Source organism: Cuculus canorus, chromosome 5 (genome assembly GCF_017976375.1).
Source record: "Cuculus canorus isolate bCucCan1 chromosome 5, bCucCan1.pri, whole genome shotgun sequence".
NCBI classification, from domain to species: Eukaryota; Metazoa; Chordata; class Aves; order Cuculiformes; family Cuculidae; genus Cuculus; species Cuculus canorus.
Window position 1 is genome coordinate 57,616,572 of NC_071405.1, and position 23,393 is coordinate 57,639,964.

The 23,393-nt window shown below is 38.4% G+C and overlaps 2 protein-coding genes across 4 annotated transcripts in view; one reads left to right on the forward strand and one right to left on the reverse strand.

The window, feature by feature from the left end:
- Positions 1-66: 66 nt before the first annotated feature.
- On the forward strand, positions 67-11,073 carry ATP6V1D (ATPase H+ transporting V1 subunit D). Its single transcript, XM_054067772.1, has 9 exons — positions 67-227; positions 2,873-2,990; positions 4,117-4,196; positions 5,566-5,633; positions 6,321-6,365; positions 6,816-6,919; positions 7,308-7,374; positions 8,810-8,888; positions 9,526-11,073. Exons 1-9 carry the CDS (start codon positions 187-189, stop codon positions 9,665-9,667), a joined length of 744 nt encoding a protein of 247 aa, XP_053923747.1. The 5' UTR covers positions 67-186; the 3' UTR covers positions 9,668-11,073.
- Positions 11,074-13,325: 2,252 nt separating this feature from the next.
- The window catches only part of PALS1 (protein associated with LIN7 1, MAGUK p55 family member), a 54,357-nt gene continuing 44,289 nt past the window's right edge, over positions 13,326-23,393 (reverse strand). For all 3 annotated transcript variants that reach the window (XM_054067768.1, XM_054067770.1, XM_054067769.1), the window contains 8 exons: positions 21,908-21,985; positions 20,807-20,990; positions 19,662-19,733; positions 19,148-19,219; positions 18,266-18,433; positions 17,316-17,518; positions 15,894-16,004; positions 13,326-14,198 (listed from right to left, as the gene is read on the reverse strand). In XM_054067768.1, the coding sequence (XP_053923743.1) occupies positions 14,022-14,198; positions 15,894-16,004; positions 17,316-17,518; positions 18,266-18,433; positions 19,148-19,219; positions 19,662-19,733; positions 20,807-20,990; positions 21,908-21,985 (1,065 nt within the window). In that variant the 3' untranslated portion in view covers positions 13,326-14,021. The remainder of the gene's footprint in view (positions 14,199-15,893; positions 16,005-17,315; positions 17,519-18,265; positions 18,434-19,147; positions 19,220-19,661; positions 19,734-20,806; positions 20,991-21,907; positions 21,986-23,393) is intronic.

Below are 23,393 nucleotides of genomic sequence, written 5' to 3' on the forward strand. Positions count from 1 at the left end.
GCATCATAGAGTGCCGGCGCTGAGGCAGAGCGTCCCCCTTATCCACCCCTCCACCCCTCCCCAACACCGCTTCCTTCCGGGCCCCTAGGCGCACGTGACTGCGCGGGGGCGGGGCCGCGTCTCTGGAGGCTGTGGTGGCAGCGGTGACAGCAGTGACAGCGGTGACAGGGCCCCGCCGCCGCCGTCATGTCGGGCAAGGACCGCATCGAGATCTTCCCCTCGCGGATGTGAGTAGGGGGAGCGCGCATGGGGTGGCGGCGCCGGCTCCGTCCCTGTCCCCCCGAGGCCTCCCCGTCCATGGGGCTCCCTGTCCTCTTGGGGGTCCCCGTCCCCTCTGGAGGCTCCCCGTCCCTGGGAACTCCCCGAACCCCTTGGGGCTCCCCGTCCCGCTTGGAGCTCCCCGAGCCCCTTGGGGGCTCCCCATGCGCCTGGGTCTTCCCATCTTCTCCGGGGGCTCCCCATCTCCCCAGGGGCTCCCCGTCCATGGGGGCTCCCCGACCTTTGGAGTTCCCTGCCCCTGGGGTCTCCCCCTTGGGTCTCCGTGACCCTGGGGGATTCCCCATCGTTTGGGTCTCCCCACGCCCCTTGTGTCTCCACGTCCCCCCGGGTCTCCCGTCCCTGGTTTGACTTGGAAGGGACCTTTAAGATCATCTGATTTCAACCCCCCCTTGCCACGGGCAGAGTCTCCTCGGTTTCCCTTCCCAAGCTCAGTACCAGCCCAGCGCCAGCAGCAAGCGCTCCCTGTAGAGGGAACACTGTTTAAAATCGTGCAGTTAGGCACACTTTTATTTTTTTAAAAGAGCAGTTGGTAGAATATATGTATAAGAAAAAAATTCATGAATCAAACTCTAGGTTCCCTTTGCTTTTTACTGGGTGAAGCTGCTGTACAAGAGGTTGGCCATGAAGTGTTAAAAAACGAAGGAAGTAAAATGCGTAGCTGCAGTAGGCAGTCAAGTAATTTTCCAGATAGTGACAGCAAACGCTTTGTCATGAAATCAGCTGTCTCCTGACAAGGCTCAGAAAGCTGCCCACAGTGGAACAAACCCAAACAACTGCAACTGATCTGCTAATAAAAGTGCGGTTTTAATAATCCTGTCCAGTTTCTCTCCAGGACAGAAAGACTTCGCCTTAAGGTGAAAGGCTGTTTTGAATCTTCTTGCATAAAACTGGGTTGATGCCTGGATGTAGCCTTTATAAAAAGGTGCCTTGCAGGACAGAAAACCTCAAATGCAGAATAATAATTATTCCCCCATATATGAGCTCAGGACATATGAAATAACAGTTTATATAGAAAGATTAATGCATTACATTGTAAAAGTTCTGTTTTGAAACTCAGCTCAGAAATAAATTATTGCATGTGCTAAGTTGTCTAGTCTTGCGCCTGCTCTTTGACAGCGCTCTTTTCATTCAGTTTACCTGCCTTAGTAGGAGGCACTTGAGTCAATTTTAGACGGTATCCGATTTTGCGGGCTGATAAATCATTGTGACAAGAAGATGGTGATGTACAAAGGTTTAGTATTCACAAGCCCTTTTTCAAATGAGGTCATAGACCAATAATATGGGTAATATTTTGATGGGAATGTAAGTTAGGATGATAAAATAATGATAGCCTGCATCCGCAACAGGTGGTGTTTTTTGTTTTTTTTTTTTTAGTTAACTGACAGAATTTCACAAGGGTTTGGGGGGGGGTTAGATTGTTTTTTGTTTTTTTAATCTTTATGAAGTGACTTGCTGGTATGAGCCTTTTCTGAGCCTTTTCTGTGATAATGAATTACGGAAGCTGCTCAGTCTCCTTGACAGTAAGCAAGACTTTGTTTAATGCACTTTCGGAGCCTGTAAAATCTTGCTTGAACCAGAAGGTCAGGCAGTCTCTGGCAGGTGGTGAACAGAGCGAACTGGTTCAAGGTGGTGGCAGAGACAGGTGGTGAAAGTAAAGCTGCCTTTTTATTCATCGTCTTTTTTTTTTAGTCATAAACACTCAAAGTATTTGTGCTTTTCAGTTGTAAGTATTTGGCAGGCTTTAATGGAGCTAGTCTCATCACATGCCAGGAGATGTGGAAAGTAATGGATTCCATTGTGTAGGTAGAATCTTAATTATACTTACATTTTCCAGGGTCAGAGAGGAAGTGAACAAGGCTTCTCTTCACATAGAGTTGACTGAGTATTGTCTTTTGAGTATAGTGAATGCATGAACAAAGTGGTAGCTTAGTTTAGCACAGCTTGTGGCTCTTGCTATTCTGGTTAAATAAAATGTGTTCTTCAAATTAAAATATACTCCACAAGAGAGAGGGAAGCACGGTTTGGACCCTTCTTCAGTTCCTAATTCCATATGAGAAACCTGCAAGTGTGCTGTTGGAAGTAAAGGATATGCAATGCTACAGCTGGCTTGCTGATAGCCCTTTTAACCTGATGTTACTTCTTATTGTCTTAAATAGCTTGTAAATCTCCTGTGCGGCACATGAAAATACAGAATCATTACACTTTCTGACTGTCTTTAAACCAGGGCATAAGCTGGCTGTGCCTTGTTGCTCTGTAAAATCAGAACGCAGCATCAACAGTTACGATCACATGAAATTTGAGAAGATTGCTTAGCAGTAAAAGAGCTTAAAAGCAACACCACTGTCACTCTGACAGTGGGCTTTTGGGGCAGTTTGATTTCTGGTGCATTTCTGGTACTTGTAAGCCAAGAAAAAGAAAACTCTTATTTCCTATTATGGAAGTGCTGAAAAAATGACTTGTCAGTTTTACTGCATTAGTGTTTCTTGACTGCTTCATAATTTCAGTCACATCCATGTCAGAAAACTTTGCGCAAGTTTTTTCCTGATCCCTTCAGATGATGCAGGACATTTTTATTTATTACTCTGTTCAACAGGGCTCAGACCATCATGAAGGCTCGTTTGAAAGGAGCCCAAACAGGTCGTAACCTCTTGAAGAAAAAATCTGATGCTTTGACACTTCGTTTCAGGCAGATCCTTAAGAAAATTATTGAGGTAGGTCAATTAGAATTTTCCTGTCTTTGGGTCACTTTATTTGAAATCTGTTTATTCTGTCAGAATATTGTGCATCCCTGTTCTATTAACTTCATAAGGTAGGCTGCAATGTCGGACAACTTTTGGGTAACCTGGTTTTCGTGACTGAGGCCACTGAGGACAGATGAGCAGAATTATGTTTTCCTGGCTGCAACGATATAGAAATTTTGTGAGAATTAGTTTTTCACCTCTTTCCAAACAATTCTAGGCTCTGCTTGCTTTTGTGTCCCGAGTTCCCTATCATCTTTTCTAGATTAGAAGGAATTTGCTCTGGTGCTGCCAAATACTTCAGGAGTGGATTTAACATGTTTTGTTGCCCCAGTTTATTTCTTTGCCTGGCTTGAGAGAACACTGCAGAACTGTAACACTTCCTGCATGACTAGGTACACTAGAAAGCAGAAGTTTTGTCCGGATGGAACTTGTTCCTTTATGAAGAAACGCGAAGTCCTGCTTCTTAGTTTGCAACATGAATGACAAATCTAAGTTATTCACTAAAGCCTGCTAAGGCTTGCTCGCTTCTACCATACTAGATGGGCTTTAGTTGTACTGCAGCTGCTGTGATATCCATGGTTAGCAGCAGTGCTTTGTTGCCGTGCTGTACACAAGCTCTTGGCACTCTGTATCTTGTCTCCTATAGACTGTCTCTTGCTTCTTGATAGCCCGTTTTTCAGCTACAAGGCTTCAACTGTGTAAAACGTGGGAAAAAAAGAAGTAGGGGGAGAGCGCAGCTTCAAAGCCACACATCTCTGTGTGTTGAAAAACAACTTCAGCTGTCTCAATAGTATTCAGTACGATATGAAGTAAGAGTGTTTTCCTATGAGCCATTTTATTTATGTGATTTAACTCCCATCCTACTAACTCATATAGTAGAATTCTGTGATTACTAAGACAGATAAAGCTCTTGCTGCTTCTGAGTCAGTGAAACATATTTCTTTTCTTGCCACTCACCTGGGAATTATGATTTGCAGTTTGAGAATAAACTATACATACAGGACTTTCTTACTTTCTTTATGCTGTTAGTTACTTATCCTGGAAAAGGAGCAATGATGTGCCTTGTATTTGCTGCCTCTTTTTTTTCTGTAAACAGACTAAGATGTTGATGGGTGAGGTGATGAGAGAAGCTGCCTTTTCGCTTGCTGAGGCAAAGTTTACAGCAGGAGATTTCAGGTGAGAATTGCTGATCTTGTTGATGTCCTACCCATGGGAGAGAGTGAACAACAAGGTCTTGATTTCTCTTTTGGAAAAAAAGTAAAATTCTTAAATGCACTTTAAAAAGAAAAAAAAAACCCTACAGTGGGCAAGGCATGGACAGGATGAACTGAATTCCATTAGGAAGAGGTGGGAGATATCGCTGCAGGAGAGAGATAATTTGCATGATGAAAATGAGTACTCCGTTGGAAGCAAAATGAAGTAGAAAGATTAACAGAACTTGCTTTACATACAAATCTTTGATTTGAGAAGGTGTTGCTTTTTGCAGCCTGGAATCTAAAATTTGGGGAAACAAGAATTTATAGCAGAGTATTGGACTACTTATTATTTTCATCTCCCTTGTGAATCTGAGGGCTGGATGCAATCTGTGTTATTTTCCCCCACTAAGTCATACAGAAATCTTCCTAATTGTTCCAGCCTCCTATCTCATTGACCTCTTGTCTCCCTAGGGCTGCTGAGGGCTGTGTGTGAGAGAGAAAACAAATCTTTTTTCATCCAGTTGCATATTTTTTAATTGTATTTTAATAAATTACAGTTCTAACTGTTTGTGTAATTCATTCAAGTGTGCAAAGATCTTTTGGAATAAGGTTGGGGAAGTGGTAGTGATTCAGCTGATGGTACTAACAATTAGTGGGGAAGAACTAATTGATCAGGCACAGTAGTAATTTGTGTTCTGCTGGAGGAAAGTCTCTTTGCCCTTTCACTTGGACAGTGTGCTGTTTCCTGTCCTAACCAGTCTCGGTGTTTAACTATAAACAACAGTCAGATTCCACCCTGAAAGGAATCTGTACTTCAGTTAAAGAGTTGGCTGTAGTTACCTGTTCTTGGAAGACCTTAAGACACAAGAATTCTTCAACACAAGTTGTTGTACAAGCTGAAGTTTGTTACTGCTCTGAAAGAACAAAGACATATAAACTCAAAGGAAAATGTTGTGGCCTTGGTCTGCTTTAAAATATTCATATTCCTTCAACTTCATTAGGAAAAAAAGTCTCACCGGTTGATTAGACTCCATTCTATTAAAATATTTTAAAGTAATTTGCCAGATAAATGGCAAATTTTTAGATATGCTTTGTGTGCTTGATCCAAGACATTTCTAAAGTTACATTTCACACCCTGCATCTTCTAAATTCCCAAACATTGCTGGAAACCTATTTCTTTCAAAGCTTCTATGTTAGCTTCAAAATCTGTGCAGTGAATTGCATAGAGAATTGAGCTGCAGTTTCCAAACCTTTACAGCTATGTGATACCTACTTCATCTTGTTTATAATGGTGACTTAATGAGCTACTTCAGCTTTCCTGATTAAATTGTATGTTTTCTTCCTTACAGCACCACTGTTATCCAAAATGTGAACAAAGCTCAAGTCAAGGTCAGAGCTAAAAAAGACAATGTAGCAGGTGATTTTTCCAGACTATGAGTATTTCAACTCTTACAGGAATTGTGGGAGGAGACTGAAATATGCAGGGATGTATCCAGTCTCTTCTTCTTTATTTCTCTTATTTGTCTTAGGGTAGGAACGCTTGTAATTTGCTGCTTTTTGACATACAGCAGATATTTTTTATGTTTAGTTATTTACCTCTCATAAAATTAAATGATTTTGTGTGACTTGCAGTCCAATTTTTAGATCTTCAGACAAAGTGTAACCTCCGTAGATCTTTACTGAAAAAGAGATCAGGAAATAAAATAACAAAAATTAAATAAGTTTCAGGAAATTAAATATCAGTAATTGTCTATGAGGAAAACAATAAACGTAAATCAGGACTGAATGGTTAAAATATTCCTTAAGCACAGGGAATACATTACTAAACAGAAACATAGTAATGCTGAACACTGGATAAACTGTAACACTTTCCTGATTTTTTAATGTGCCTAGATTGCTGTGATCTCAGTACGGTTCTGAAGTTCCACATGAAAATGTCAGAACCAGCCTGGCTTAATAATTCCAAGCTATATAGGAAGAGTTTGGAAACAAAACTTTTGAGCTTACATAATTTGTTAGAAGCAAGTGGGGTAAAAGTGAGTTGTACTTAATAAATTTATAACCTTTTATGTCTCATACACACATTCTTGTTCACTTTTCTCAGGTGTAACCTTGCCAGTTTTTGAGCATTACCAGGAAGGAGGGGACAGTAAGTACAAACCAAGCGTTTTTCTGTCTTTTACGTACTAATGGCTATTCCATGTTAATACAAAAATACTTCCTGTGTCTTGCCAATACATCAGTTTATGTCATAGGCATAGGTGTACTTACGTCCTCTGTGATGCTTTGCTCTGTTCTTCTGGCACGGAGGGATTGTTAGGGACTATAGTGGATTTTAATTTCCTAAATCTATGAGTTTTTCAGGAAAGGAGAAGGCTTGTCTTGAATTACCAGGTTTTGAGACTGGTAGATCTTAGTGTGGAAATGCACAGCAATGATCTGTCGTAACATAAACCACTACGAAGACAGTTTGTTAATGGGCAAAGGCTTTAACTTGCCACTTGCTGGGCTGTCTGAGTTCTAATTTTTATCTAGTAAGAAACCATCATGGTAGTAATAGCAAAATACTATTTGATGATTTGGTTGGTTTTTTTTTCAGGTTATGAGCTGACTGGCTTGGCCAGAGGTGGAGAACAGCTGGCTAAGCTGAAGAGGAACTATGCCAAAGCTGTGGAGCTGCTTGTGGAACTGGCCTCTTTACAGGTTGGTGAGAGAAGAAAAAGGGGATTGTTGGTTTCTAACTGTTCTGAAATGCAAGTAATATAGTCTCAGTGACTTAATACTTCGAGCTGTACTGTACTTGTTTAGTCCCAGTACTGTACAAAATTGCAAACCTTTTTCAGCCATGAAAGCGTTAAATTAGCACTTCAAAAAGTCCTTACTCCTTAATGCTACCAGCCAACTTTTTTTGGTGGTTAGTAACTGCTAATGTGCAGTAGTCAGCGTCCCAGTGACAGTAGTAGAAAAAATTCTGCTTCTATCAAGAATGTAGTCTGTAACACCACACTGTGGACTTGGCTTTGTGTATAGAATTGATGGAAATGCTAGGTTTGTCTTGTTATGTATTAATTATTTATTCCCATTCCATCAGACATCCTTTGTTACTTTGGATGAAGCCATTAAAATAACAAACAGACGTGTGAATGCAATTGAACATGGTGAGTATTTTTCCATTTGGGATGTGTCCCATTTTTACTGTCTCCATGCAAGATGAGGAGCAGGGTCATGGAAGCCAATCTCCTTTTGATAGCTTTCTCGTTGACAGGATTTCTAACCAGTTCAAGAACTCTTCAGAAAGAAATACAGCAAAGCATATTGCAAGTAAGAACAAAAATTAAAAGCCTAATGGAATGGACTGGAGCACACAGAGAGACATGAATATGCAAACATGAGAGAGTAATGAGGAGTGAGAAGCTGTAGACCAAAGATTTCACAGACACATTCTGGAGTCTCTGCTAGCAACTTTGACTTATTTAGTGCAAGCTGTTGATTAGAAACAAAGGACAGGTTGTTCCTATGCATTAAGACGTTCTCATAGCTACCATAATGGCTTTTACAACTGTAACGGCAGTGTACAGCGGAGAGCTGGTGACTTCTTTTGTTGGTTTTAGATGGGATTGTAGAGTAGGCATCCAGCAAGAAATCTTGCTAACCTATTGAGGTTTATGTTACAGGAAATGAAACAGTTCTAATGTTAATACTCTGGTATTTTTATTTCATCTGAATTCCTTATCCTTCATCATCTTGTTGGTAAATTTGTTTCTTGCAATTTCTTAAGTACTACCTGTGCACAATATTGCTGTGATTCCTTTTGCTGCAGTAGCCAGGGTGCTTTGATTAGTTCTGAGTTGCTGATAGCTGGGGTTTAATTATCTTTGCCTGTATGCAATAACTTATTTCAGCGCTGTTTTTCATAGTCTTGTTCCTTTGAATGCGCAGGCCTTAAGCTGCAGTTTATCACTCGGCAGCTTTGATTGTAGAAAAGGTTTTCTCTGGAGCCTTCCACTACTTGGGTAGTGCCAATAACAGCTTTCTCTTTTCAAAAAGTGGTTCTAACACATAACTTGCCCAGTTGGGCGTTAAACCTTTCTTTAATGTCTTACCCATTCCTTTTTGATTGTGTTATATTTGAATATTTGTTTTCACGACAACTTTTTCAAACAGAGATCATAATTCTTTGCGTAAAAGTGCTGTATGGAAAAGAAGGTTCTGAAAAGGATGTGATGTTAAAAACATAGTTTTAATTCAGTTCTTGCCCACCTCTTGCAGGACTTTTTTTAACCACTTCCGTGGTAAAAAAGGACTTTGCAAGCTATCAGGGATCAGCACTTACTGATTCCATTGTATCTTTCAAAAGAATGTGTTGTGGGAGATTCTGTGATGTTGCGAGTCCTAGTTTAGTCCTGAACTTGCTGAAGAAAACAGTTTTGTGTACTTTTCCATAATGAAATATTATGATCTATCATTAAGGATCTAAGTTTCCCCTAGCCAAAAGAATTACTGGATTGACTTTGAATAACAATCTGTGCGCTGCATTAGATAACTTCTTGGCTAATGTAACAGCAAACAACTCCCTTATTTATATTTTTTTAGTGATTATTCCCAGGATTGAGCGTACTCTTTCTTATATCATCACAGAACTGGATGAACGAGAACGAGAGGAATTCTACAGGTAAATATCTAAAAATAGACTAAACTGGTCTCTTTTTCTCAAATAGACTATTCCTCAGAAGGGACTTTGAGAACTGTGCACCACATATGGCAATGAACGCTGTTAAATGTGACCTAGTTCTTACTGCCTATTGAGTTTCAGAGCTGGGCAACTGGAGATCTGTAATTACTTGTAACGTAGTTACAACCAAATCTGTCCTACTAGGTTGTACGTAACTGTCCTATCATTCCCCCAGAGGAAGAGCGGCGATGCAGTGCACCAAGGTGTTCAGCTTTAGGGACGCTTCTGCCATGGCAGTCAGTGTTCTGGGCTACCGGAAGCAAACATGTCAGACCTGAAATGAATTAAAGGAGAATTAACTTCACTAAAGACAAGCAGAGTAGTATAAAGCAGTGCCTAAGGTCAAGGATATAATTTATAGTATGGATGAAGAAATGTGCTAGTCTGCAGAGATGAACTTTTTCAATGGGAGCAGCTAGTGAATAAAACCTTTTGCCATTTGTTACAGGACTTTCATTTCCTGGGGAACTTCTCCAGACAGCTTTATAGTATCCGTATTGTATGGCACCCTTGCTGCTTGCCTGTTTAATGAAAATGTCATGTTGCTTTTACAGCTAAACCACATTTCTCATCACAGGTTAAAAAAGATACAGGAAAAGAAAAAAGTTTTGAAAGAAAAATCTGAGAAAGAACGGGAGCTACGGAGGGCTGCTGGTGGGGAACGTGAACCAGCCAATCTCTTAGCAGAAGAGAAGGATGAAGACCTTCTGTTTGAGTAACCCAGCACAATTGTTGTATATGGAACAAGGGACACAATACAGAATGTCCAATTGCAATATAATTCAGGACATGTTGCCTCAATGATACTTACGTGGCTTCACAATTGGTGTCTAAGTCTTGAGTTGAACAGATTGTGGATTTCTCCTGGGAGATTAGAAAGGGGGGAGCTTGATTGCAGCATAAGAGGAAGAGGAGATGGGTCAGGTCCTTTAGTATCAGCAAAGCCGTGTATTGCACATCAGCCTCTTTCTTGACTTGGAGGGAATGGCTGTCCATGGTGTACTTTTTGCAGAAGAATATGTTATTTAGGGGTGGAGATGCATTTAATATTTTTTATTGCTGGACTTATTAATGTTCAAGGTGCTTAAAGCAGGTATTGGCACAGCTGAAGTCAGATATCAGTAAGGACAAGTCTAATTTTCTAACCTGCTGATGAAATCCACAGTCTTCCGTGATTTATTTTTGTTGCACGATTGTTACAATTGGCCTAAAATGTCTATGGTTTTAATTAGAGGATCTGCCAACTTGTGTACTGTCTGTGCTAGAAATAAGTAAAAACTTTAAGTGTTAAATATCTGGTGCCTGGCTCAAGCTGCTAGAAGATGGGGGTCTTTGAAACTGTCATGTTTATTTTGGAATAAAACCTTCTCATAGTCTTCTGCCCCCAACTTAGTATCCTCACCAGAGACGTCTCTTTTCAGCCTGTGCCCACATTCAGTTTATCTTTACTGCTTTAGAGAAGTAGCCAAGGAGAAGTGGCTTGTTCCTGTCACAGACACAGAAACTCAATGATCCAGGTGCATGTTGCTCACAATCTTCACTGCAACAGGTGGGCTGGCAAAACAAGCAGGGTTGAACGCCCGGTAGTCCATCCTGGCTGCGATTCGTGTCCTAAGCTGATGAGGGGAGGCTAGGAGAGTGTTTGATAAGCAGGTTGGTGCTGAATGCTGCTCAGTTGGAAGGGCTGTTTCCCTGAAGACTCTGGTTTGCAGTCGGCAAACGATACATGCCATAGTGCTAGTACTAGGACATCATCTCTAGTGCTACTGGTCTACTACTGCTGGTAAGCATCTTGTTTTACATGTGATCCAGCACTTTAGTGCAGATGCAGGGTAACTGCAAGAAAATGAATTTCTATGAATACCTTTAAAAAGTTGTTTTATAAATGTGTGAAGCACAAGGCCATTTCTTTTCTCTTTTGAAGATGAAGGCAGCACAGGGCAGTAAGTCCATACTCTGTTGTCAGATACAGATCTAGCCTGATAGAGAGTAACTGTAGATCTGAGGACATGTCCTTACCTCTCCCACTGAATGCTTGGCATGGGAAGGAGCAGAGAACATCCTCTAGAGCACCGATGGGTCACAGCATCTTTCACGCATTCAATAAAATGGCAGAAAGGCTCCCAAGATCCACCACAAAAAGTAAAATTGTACAGTGATTTATTTTAAATCTAGAAATATTTTACATTTTTACATTAGTGTGCAGTTCATGATGCCTCAAAATACAGAGTGCAGATACATGGTATAAAAGTATGATGTGGGGCTAACCACAGGTCTCAGTAAAATTACCTTAATTATTTAAGGCATTAAACCCCCATCTTATATTTGAAAAAGTCACATATAATTACATTCAAAAATTATTTTATACAATTCGGCTAACATTTATTTTTAATTAAATCTGGGCTGGTAAAATGCAGATACCCTCCTTTCAGTTTGATAGAGCTCACTACAAAACCTGTGCTAAGGTTGAAGAGTTTCACCAATGAAGTTTGCAGATTCTCTTTCACTCTCAAGGCAACGAACCACATGTTCTTCATTAAAGAAGGCAGAATAATTTCTCACACAAAGTAGTTCCAGGTCCAGGCTGGCAGCAGACGGACAGCCAGGTACGTGTCTTGGTGCTGCTCAAGCCTTTCCTTTCAGCAGGAGACAAAGCTAACATTGGTTATGAATTATCACAGCACCTCTCCATGTGGATGTCAGCGAGTACTGTGGGCCCTGGGAATTACCATAGAGCTGAATTTCAAGCAACATTCTTTAAGTCTACATTCAAAAGCTCATTTGTATAAAACCAGCCTCTGTAAGCCATTTCAGAAAATCCGGGGAGAAAAACATTCATCAAATACATTAATGGCATGATTTACTGTGACCAACACTGCCTGCGAACACCGAATACCTAAGAGGCTTCAGCAACCATCGATTCCTGATTATGACTGCCAAGAATTTGGGCAGTACCTACGTAGCTGAGCTAGATTACCCTTACACTTCACTGCTTTCCACCTTCTTGTCCAGCTATCAGAGTTAGTGCCAAAAAGCCTATTACACCTACAATCATCATTCCTTAAAAAGGGTAGAATTGATACAATATTTTTGTCATCTATGAAACACTGACTATCCAAAACACCTGAACATTGTAGCTGTTGCAAAGTATGGGTTAAAAAGAGAGCATGCCTGCAATGTGAGGCAAGAAAGCATTATTTTGAATATCCAGCCCTTAGGCCAACAGCTAGAACACTATTCTTTCTAACACTGAACGGAACTAAAGATATCAAAGTTTCCAGCCCCTTTTCTTTCTGAAAGGTCATTACTTATCCCCACTAATGGCTTAATTGCTTTTCAGCCCTAAATACTAATTTATTCATCAAATCATTTTGCTTTCTGGCAACGCAGGAATGCACTCTCTCTACTTCCATTTTTCAATACAGAAACGTACTGAACCATAGTTCAGCAACTAGAAAGTTATCTGACTATTTCTTTTTATCTGCTGCATACTTTGAACTCTCAAATTATTTTACTATGGGTGCGAATTTGTTCCATTAACATTTGGAGAAAGAATATGTGCCAGACAGAATGAGAAAAAACCTACAACTTTTTCATCCCTCAGCATCAGACAGGAGTGAACTACACATTGACTTAACTCCAGTGTTTTACCTGTAGGAACAAAGAAATGCTACGGCTAAAATAAGATGTATTCACAGTCAAAGTTCTGTGTGCTACGCAAAACCAGAACAGCCAAAATACTACTATTCAGTTAGCTTCAGCGATACAATAGCCCTACTGCAGATACACAGCCATAGTAGTTAGACCTTCACAGCTCAGAATGATTTGAGGATGCAGAGATGTTCTAATCTGCTTTGCAGAACACGAGGATACAGACTTTACTTTTTGTTCAGTTCTTTCAAGTTTTTGTTCACTTCAAGATTCACAAATATTTCCCTTTCTTGTGACTTCTCAGTCAGTGTTTTACGCAGTACTGAGCAGATGAGGACTATGTTGGCTAATGACCAACAACACTCCTTTATAAAACTGTAGCTACATTCAGCTATTTTAATTCCAGTTAGTTATCCATTAGACCGACAGCCACAAAATCTCCATTTGCAGAGATTAAAACCCCCACTATCTTCCAACGTTCAGCACAGTCTATTTCAGTTCATATTCTGTTATAAAGCACAAGAACTTCAGTTGACTTTTAAGCAGCATGTCTAATAACTATTTATTTTTCACAAAAATAGAACCTTTGCCTTTCTAAATCTCTACAGATCTGTGGAAAACAGCAGCTCCAATCAGTCAATATGTTTTAAAGAAAATTCCATAAAAATACCACATCTAAAAGATCAATATAGTATTCATCTTTGGACCTAGAATTAATGTGCAGTCAAATCTGATTTAAAAAGTTTGACTAAAAAGACACAAGGATTGAAATATTTACATTATACACATTTTCCAATTACAGTGCTATTAGAAAGTGGAATGTTTTAGAATTAAAATATCAACTCAAGCCTCACAGGGCAGCTCCAGACCAGAGAGGCACCTTCATTCTATGTGTTTTTTTTTAACAGGAGAGATTTCTCATTAATATTTTTAATGTGTAGATTATTCCTCTGCCCAATGATCTGTAGAATTATGCTCCTGAACTACCATCACGTCTCACGAAGTCATTAAGTTAAGTGTTAAATAACATTCATATTTATAACTATGTGACAGCATGGACTGTATATACACACACACATACTTAAAATCTTTGATTTCATAAGGGAGATTCTAGTAAAAAAAGGCAGATTTATGTATAAAAGTAGTTGCTAGAAAAATCTATCTAAAGCTTTAGAATTTAGTATTGACAAGGTCTCCATTTCTAGACCACAGGAAAAGAAAACCTGGACAATCTTTAGATCAGCTAAATTGGCTCACAAACTGATAAGCATATTTTTTCAGTAATACACGATTCCACTGGCAAAGGATGCAGCCACTGAGGTCTAGAGCTCACACATTTATACTAGAATCGGGCAGACCTACACACGATCTCCTTGGAAAGATTACTAGACTGAAGTCCATTTGTCCCTTGGAATTGCTCTCTCATCGTAGCCAGCTAGAGGGCACCCACTGGGGTTCTGTGTCAAGTTTGTTTATTAACCGAAGTAACTCTTGATATGCCTTATCAAGATCAGAATTCACAATTGCTGTGTCAAAGTAGTGGCCGTTGTTCTGTTCCATCTCCCTCGTCTTCTCTATGATTTCTCTCAGCTCTTCTGGCTGCAATCAAGAATGGAGAGTTAGTGCTAAACCCAACATCCTTCTGAGAAAGACTGGAGATGGCAGAGATAGTGTGAGAGAAAGTCTGGATTGTGTAGCACAAGACAGCATTCTTCCGGAGATGCAGCAGCACAAACACCAAACAGCCAAGGGCAACAGCTATCATTGGAATACTTTCACTAACGAACAGCAACCAGGAGCACAGGGAGAGCAAGACACTTAAGTTGATTGGATCACCATAGCATCAGGTAAATGACATTTGAGAAAACCAGAAAACAAGATTTGGGAGCCAGAAGGAAGTATGTCAAAAGAAAAAATATTGCAATTGTAGATAAGTAATGCAAAGGGAGTAGCAGAAATAATTTTGTTCTACTTCAGATTTTTTTTACACTTGGATTCTAAAAGAACATTTGTTTTTCTCTTCTTCTAATTTTTTAATTATATAAAGGAATATTCAGGTATCATTTTTGAGATAATTTTCTAAAGAGGATATTTTCAAAAGAGATTTTAGGTCTTCAAGATTTTTTTTTCCTAGGTGTTATACACGCTTAAAAAAAAATCACATACAAGTATACACACAAGTAACACCCTTTTTTCATGAAGGGGCAGGAATTTAACACAGTGGCATTTACCCAACTGAGATAAATAGAACTCCAGTACAATCAATCAGAAAGAAAACAGGTATAGTTTAACACTGATAACAGTGTATTAACTTTTATTGCAGATAGATTCCTTGACTACTGCAATAAAAAAAACTAGGACATGTCTAAGACGAAGTATTTATCTAAAATTAAGTTTCATTCATTGCATAATCATGAAAAGAGGAAAGATGCCCATTTAAGCACTAAGATATTTGAGTCATGAAAAAAAAAGCCTCTCTGTTTTAAGCCTTGAACAGATCTTTAAATCTTATACCCAGGCAACACATCACCCTCACATCAAACAATACGAGCAAAACAACAGAGCTGTAGTACACAGTGAGGTTCAATTCCTCACCAACAACCCTACTAGGAGTCCCTTTGAGTTATGCCTAGAAGCTTGTTCAACTGGTGCTTTGAAGAAACTAGGGTGCCAAAGTGCTCCCATCAAACCTTTATAGGGAGTATTTGAGTTAAAAAGCTGAAGATCGACATATGTCATCATCCTAGCAATAAACACTTTGTATCTCATAAGCTGGTAAGGACCTTTTCTGAGCTTTCATACATCCTGGTTTAATCTATCTATGGGTTTAAATTTTATTCTGCAGAACAAGCTTCTGTGTCAACTAAATCTGAACTGAATAAGCTGAGATCTTGACATAACTCTGGCTGAAACATGAAAAGTGATCTTACAGGATCAAGCACTAACATAGCTTTATATGAAAAAAGTTTTCGAATAAATTTTCAAGTAAATGTTTTTCCAAAGGCAGAAGTTCTCAGAATAAAAATAATCATTTGTTCCCTGAATTACTCTCAGGTTTACTTGAAGACAAACTTACTTTTTCCACAGTTCTGAAATAAAGGGTCATATTTTTATACTCAAATGCAGGAACTCCAACTGAGACACTGTGCCCCAGGATTATTGAATTAGCAGTGGATACCCTGGTCTCATTCCCCTCACATCCAAGTATATAAAAAGTATATGGATTTACCAAAAACATTCCAGACCTGTATATAAAAAGCAGCATGGTTTCAGAATAAGTGTTAGACACATTACCTTTGGGTTTTTCCCTTCTTTGGCCAATAAAGCACGTAATCTCTCTTGTGAAGGTGGTGCAACAAATATAATATATGGCTTCAAGTCAGAATTACGTAGTGTCTTCAGTGACTGCAGAAACAGTAATAATTAAATATTAACAGTTCCACACACGAAAAGGGCATTTAGTAATACATATTTCACATGCTATAATTGATAATATACTCTTCAAACACAATGACAACCATTTCATCACCACTCAGAGATCAGTCACCTTCTCCTGCAAAACTGATACTCCTAAAATTTTCACCTTCAGAGAACACAAGCATTTGCTTTTTTTTCAAGAGTATTCTTCATAACTAAATCGAAGGGACAGATCTTTTGATATCCAAAAGCAAAAAAAAATTGCAGCACGTTTCCTTACAGTGCTAAGGACCAGTACAGCTTTTCACAAAGAGAAGAGTCTTTAAACACTACAGTTTACTTTCAATATTACAGTTTAATCTTTTCTGTTTTGAAGATTAAAACACAAAGTATCAGATGCACTACTACTGAATACTTAGAATAATTTTTTTGTTAGAGATTACGTTCATATTCAGAGAGGACCAAATTGTAGTTTGATTTTTCCTAAAGGTTACAAACAACTTGTCTTTGAGATACATTTCTACACCCACAGAATCAAATCAATTTTCAAAGAAAAAGTGTTATGAATTTTCAACTTACTACATGCTTTGCAATACCCATGAGCTATTCTAGTGAAGTTTTGTGGTTCCAGCTGGTGATGGCTAATTATAGCTTTGATACCACCTGACTTGACTGATACGCCCGAGTTTTAGGGCTTCTTTTGCAGCATCTGTAACAGCAGCAGACCTCATATTCGTATGTATTAGAAAACAGGCTGTGTTCCAGCGCTCTGCCTCTTCCTATGCTTAACTACATTTCCAGGTTGAGGTCTGTATGCATAATTCGTCTCTTCTTCCTCCATAACCAAAAGGTGAAGAGCTTTTCAATAATGTTGATGGGATGTACTTCAGTCCTGTGTTATGGAACTGCATAAAGATTTCCAAAATTCCAAGTATAATCACAAACAATTTCCCCTCCATCTTCAAAAACCTCAGAGCTCACAGACTAATTGGAAGGCTGAGACACAAATCTTATTTTAATTAATTTTTCAATTCAGATAGTTCTCAACAGCTTTAAGTATCTGGAAACCAAGGCCCATTTTACCTTTAACATTGGTAACAACGTGTGTATTTCCAAACAAGGAACAAACAGGTTGTATTCATAACACACTAAATAGACCTAACTGACCACCACTGAAAGAGAACTTGGAATAAACATGCAACCTTGAAAATACGTTGAATTTATATAAACCAAATACAGCTCTAGATTTTCACAGTAGCTCCTACAATCAAAACATGACAGGCAACAGCTTTGCTGTACCTGGGTGTGAAGATTTAAAAGGCATATCTTTCCAGAGTTGATTACTTGCCGCACAGAGTCTATGCTAGTACCATAAAGGTTCTTTTCAAACTCTCCATATTCAATGAACTTCCCTGCAGCAATGTCACTCTCAAATGCCTGTCGGGAAATGAAATGGTAATCCCTGCCAGCTACTTCATTCTCTCGCCTGCTCCGAGTAGTATCTACAAACAAAAGCAACAAAAAGAAAATGAGACAGTGATCTACCTGTAGAACTGAAGGAAAATAAGTATTTCTCTTAGGAGAGACATTGCTAACCAGGCAAAAGAAGGTATTTGAAACATCCAAGAAATGCAAATATTTTATTTTCTTGGACAGCTCAAGTTGCTAAAGGCTGAACCTACATTTAGAGGCTTGCTTACCTTATTCAGAGGAAAAAAAAAACCAAACCAGTCAAAAAGAAAAGCAATACTTTCACCTGTGCAGCTGCATTCTGGATGTGAAAACAGCTATTTGTTGTTCATAACATGTCATATGGTTAGGCTGTTCATGAACGTAATTTAGGGTACGTTAGGCATTAAAAATATAAAATTCACTAAAATATAAAAGTGGTTTGTGAAGGCACTAAAGCCACCTAAATTCGAATTTATGCAGGACATTTAAGTTAAAAATTCTTTGACTGATGTACCAATTTTTTTTTTTTTAAATTCTTTTAACTCTAATTTTATCCCAACTGAAACATATGCATGTCTTAAAATGCCTCTGCAGCACTGTGTTGGGACACTGGATTTGCACTGACATACCAAAGCTACTTATTGGCACACAAGACGCAACTTTATTTTTCCTTTACCTGAGAGCTGACTATAGCTTGCTGAAAACCCCCAAACTCCTAATTACTATTTTCAACACAAGAGGATTTGCCTGCAGACAGTGTTTAGAATAAGCAATCCTTATCTTCCTGGCAAACTTACGGGGAACTGCAGAGGCAAAGCGATCCACTTCATTATTCATAAGTCGCTGCCGCAATTCATTCTGGCCACAGTTCTGAGGGCCGATCAGAACAATAGGCCGTTTCCGATTTGCTGGTTGATGATACAGTGACATTTCCTCATAAGTCAAAATTTCCTCATTGTCATAATCTTGAGAGAGAAGCAATAAAAGAGTCACAACATCCTATACTGCCAGTTGCATATATTGCCTATCATGTGGTATCAAGTTTCAGGCAGCTCCTGACTCTCTGCCCAGCACATAACTGAGTCACCAAAGCAACAGAACCCCAAAGCAACACAGATCATCACTTGCCCAGTAAGACAAGGTGCCTTTTTTCCTTTTCTGGAGACAGGGAATATATTTCCACTTACTACTGATATAAGTAGTAGCATAAACTCAAAAAACAACTTTCTTGCCAAAGAACAAGTTTCTATTACAAGAATAGCACTTTATGCCCAAGAACAAAAATCAATCCCGAAGTACTTTTGTAAGAATATAGGATAAATAGCCTACAAACTGTCTGTGAAGAGAGTTTCCGTTTACTACACTTAATTTAGAGTGAGATGATATTACAAAATGATAATAAATTGGTTCATCATGATAAAATTATGAGTGCTTCCATGCCTAAAAAGCTATCTGGTTTTTCACCCTTATCATCTGGTCTTTATTAAAGACATAAATGACCATACAAATTCTGCCACCTGTTTCACTAAATGCTACTACAAAACATACTACTGCTCCCAAAAAGAACATCATTAGGCACTATTTCTAACACCACAACCTGAACTTCAGTGTTCTTTTCACAACGATATTTGTAGACTCTTTTACAGTTGCTTGTAAAATGTGCCAAAGATGTTGCTTACCATCATTTTTATTTGCATTGTATAAAACCTTTTTCCGTTTCTTTTTGTTTTTCTTGGCGCACCAGAGCTTTCCTAAAAAAAATCCAAAATGAGAACCAAATACCCATAGAGTAAAAAGCTTCCTATCCCACCCACTATTTGGATCTTTAGAGTGGAGAATTTATTCTGCAGTTTTGAAAAGGCACAACATTCTTTAGTTCATTACAACGATGTGGTGTATTAAGCAAATGCTACATGCCAAGGACTTCAACTGAGTCATGACAGATAAAATTCTTTCAGAAGAAAAGGACTTTATTCTCCTACATCATCCTAACTACACTGCACAGAGTTACCAAAAAAGCATGTATTTATACAATGAAATGCTAAATTCAGACCTGCATTTACATGAAGAATTTTTTGTATTACAAAAAAGGAAGAATTTTCTATAACTCTACAATGACAAGAGTGCAGATATCACTAATTAGCACCTCTATAAGAGTTAGACTTTTTTTAACTTGGAAAGCATATATCCAACCTGATTTTTCTGGCTCCTTGTCTTCTTCTATAGTTTGCTTCATTGCTTCTCTTTGTTGCTGAAAACTTTTTCCTTAATGGGTTTTAAAAAAAGTACAAAAGCAGTTAACGTTTAGAAACCATTTCCATACCTTTTTTTTTTTTTGTAATGACTTACTCATTTTTACCTTTTCCTAAGCTTTTAAATCTCTGAAGGTTTTACTAGAATGTCATATAAAAGAAATTTAAAAACAGACACTAAAATTGCTGAGAGGTTTATTTATTGCTTTGAAAATATATTCACCAAGAAAAACTTGTAGAGAGTTTGCACTATTCTGGACAGTTTTGCCTGGAAAATTGAAAGTACTGGAAAGACTACATTTCCCCACAATGATGATATGGTCTTTCTCATTATTTTTGTAGGTTAAGCTCATGTTACTTGTATTAAAAGTTTTGAATATCAACTTGAAAAAGATTAGCCTATATTTAAATAAGCATTCCTCTCAACTTTCTCAAATGTCATAAAGTAACAGCGTGATACTCTTTGGTATTTGATAAGTCTCTTGTTCAACATGTTTAACAGATCAGTGGATCTTTAATGGACTACAGTGCGGTACACATTTCAATGTAAAAATCATATACTGACTTCAATGTCTAAAAACCCTATAACTCAAAGGCCCCTAACAGTTCAAAAGGAAGCATGACTTAAAAGTAGCTGAAGCTCTTTAAGTGAAAGCATGCAAAAAAGTGACCGCAAGAAGGATACATTTCTCAAACAGACTGCCTGATACAGTAGGAAACCTAACAGTTGCTCTCAGCTCCAGAGAAAAAGCAGGCTGAAGTCCCGCATTTCTGCCACAGCCAGCAGAGGGAACCATGAATCCAGAGAGTCCCCAGGGTGGAGAATAAAGGAAAAGCAGAGTAACTCTTGAAAGGTGAACTGCAGTGGAAGCAGGAGCTTTACTTTGTATTTAATGTCTATGCATTGAGATGCCTCTAAAAGGTCAACCATTTAAGCCAACAGTGGGCTCTGATGCAAAAGGTTCAAAGTCACAGATATTTAAGGTAACGGATATCTAAGGGTATATGAGTCTTCAAAAACCAGATTATTGCTCCTATAGCTGTGGGAACAATTCACTGTCAACCTTTTTCTAGAGCTGTATTTACCAGGGATAAGGCCTGCCAGTGGCTGATTATCTTCATCTCCATCTCTGTAAGCCTGCCACCAGTTTGGATCTTCTTGGCTGATCACATGCAGTATATCTCCTTTTTGAAAAGAGAGGCCTAACTCTCGACAGGGGACGTAAGGGTCATCAGAGGGATCATAGTCAAAATGCGCTTTCACGTGTATCTGTGGAAGGTGAAATGTAGAAGCAGAAGAAAAAAAAAACAAAAACTTATTTCTGAAGAATTACACCTCACCCTATGACTGCAGTGGAGCTCTGATATATAAAAAACCTCCAAGATTCTATAAATTGAAACTTTCTCTGGAGAATAAAAGAGAAACTGGAATGGAATCATTACCTAGGTGAGCAAGGAAAAAGACAGTTATGCAAGGTTGGAAGTGAAGGCTAGAATTCTTGTTAATTCTAAAGTCTATGCAATTTCCTCACCATTTTAGGAGTCAAAACCTACCGAGATGCTGATTCTAAGATCTCTGCATTCAAAAAGTAACAGAGGTATTCTCATTTGTTTAAAACACTTAGTAAAGACAAATACTGAAACCCATTTGCTGGGCTTTAGGTGAAGTTTCACTTGTAAAATATCTTACTTTTTTAACAACCATTAATGTTCTTGTTTGGCTGTGACATAAATCGTTGCATTCTTTCTTTCAAACTACTAAAGCTGCCTCAAGAAAAGCACGTTAGCTAAGAAGATAATGAACAAAGTTTCCACTATACAAATTTTTCCTCCCAAAGCATATTTGCAAGTTCCATTAATCCCACTTATATACATATGTACACACACATACGAAGAGAAATTGGGACTTTCAAAACAGATTTTCACAAGCATAGGCAGTTCTACTTTTATAATTTCCGACTATTTTAGAAATAGAGTTAAAAATTGTACTAAGAGTTTCAGCTTAACAATATCAATCATTTTCAACAGTCAATGGAGGTGTTAGTCTGGTAGCAATTAGAACAATTAAAATGATTAACTTTTGGGTTTGCTCCACAACGTGAATGACCTATAGAAGAACTTTCTAAACATTATTGGGCAAGCAAGGTATGTATCACCAAGCTCAAGAACTTATGTAGAGCTACTTACAACTGTCTCCTTCACAGGAGGTGGCTTGCTCTGCTGACTGGGAATCAATACGAAGGTCAGGGTACCATGCATGTCAGCCTGAGATGAAAAATACCAAAATATGGCTTACAGCTAAGAATTTTAATAAATAACACATTTCAGAAAATGCTTCAAAAATAAGAGGCAGTTCCCAATTCCACATCACCTCTCCCCTAACTAGTTTAAAAAGATATAGTACAGATGCAGTGATGCGGTGACAGACTGGAAAGCCAGATGTCGATATTCAGATTTTAAAAGCCTAGCATTCTTGATTGTACTTGAAATGGAGCACCTGCAATTCTGTCAACCAGAGACTTAGCAGAAATTGAGAATATCCTCGTTTTGTTAACAAATACCAAGAAGTGGATCTATGCTGGGCAGGAAAATCGTATAAAATAGTATTTTCCCAAAATTGCTTAAGTGGAACAGTGTTTTCAAATCTGAACATTTCTGCTATGATTTTATGCTGTTAACATGAAAGCATACGAAACACTGTTTAAAAATTCAGCATGGAAATCCTGCATCTGTGAAGTACTCAATATCAATATTGCAACTACCTCTACTAAGAAAGCAGACCATGTCCTGGCTTTAAAGAATTCTAATTTATTTGCGTAGTCTTGTATGCAGAGTGAGTTTGCACATATTTCTAGATAAAATGCAAGTGCAAATCCATGGCAATCTTGCTTCCTATATATCACTCCATGAACTGTAACACAGCACTTTATATTGCATAACACCAAAGTGCATGCATGTATCTCAAAGCTCAGACCTAGGGCTTAAGCAAACATAACTGAACATAACATGACTGGGCTGCAGGATAGGAAAGTTCACTATTTTCAGTCAGCATGCATAGTTCTATGAGGAATGCATAGAATTTCACATTGAATGTGAGAATAGTCTTGTCTAAAGTCATGTGCAGATTATTATTCATGTAGCAAGTAGTGAAGCAAGATTAAGAAGGGAAGTAATTTTCTTCTGCGCTTGCTTTAAGTATTTTTGGGGGCAATAAAGCATTTTAAAACTTCCCTTCCCCATTACAAAACACAAAAAGACAATATGTAAAGAATTAGAAATATTATTTTCCATTACTGATTTTAAAAATATACTAAAGACAGTTCAGGAGTAACTGTCAGTTATTACTTAATTTTCAGTAAGTAATTTGCTCTTACGTTCACATATTGTGGTTTTAACTCTTTTACTCTGCAACTCTAGGTTGCAGGAGCTGCTCAAGAGCAGCACAATTACTCTGCACAGAACTAAACTGCCAGAATTCAATTATCTGTCAAGCGTGTACAAAACACTCTTTTAAAATCACAGCACTTAATTAAATCTGGCTTTTTTTTTTTAATACATAGATATGACAATGGAGACAATTACAGAGCATGAAGAATCTCAGATACCTCTGAACCACATGGAGAATGAAGGCTTTTCAAATATCTATAAGAATCTTTTGAAAAGGCCTAAAAAA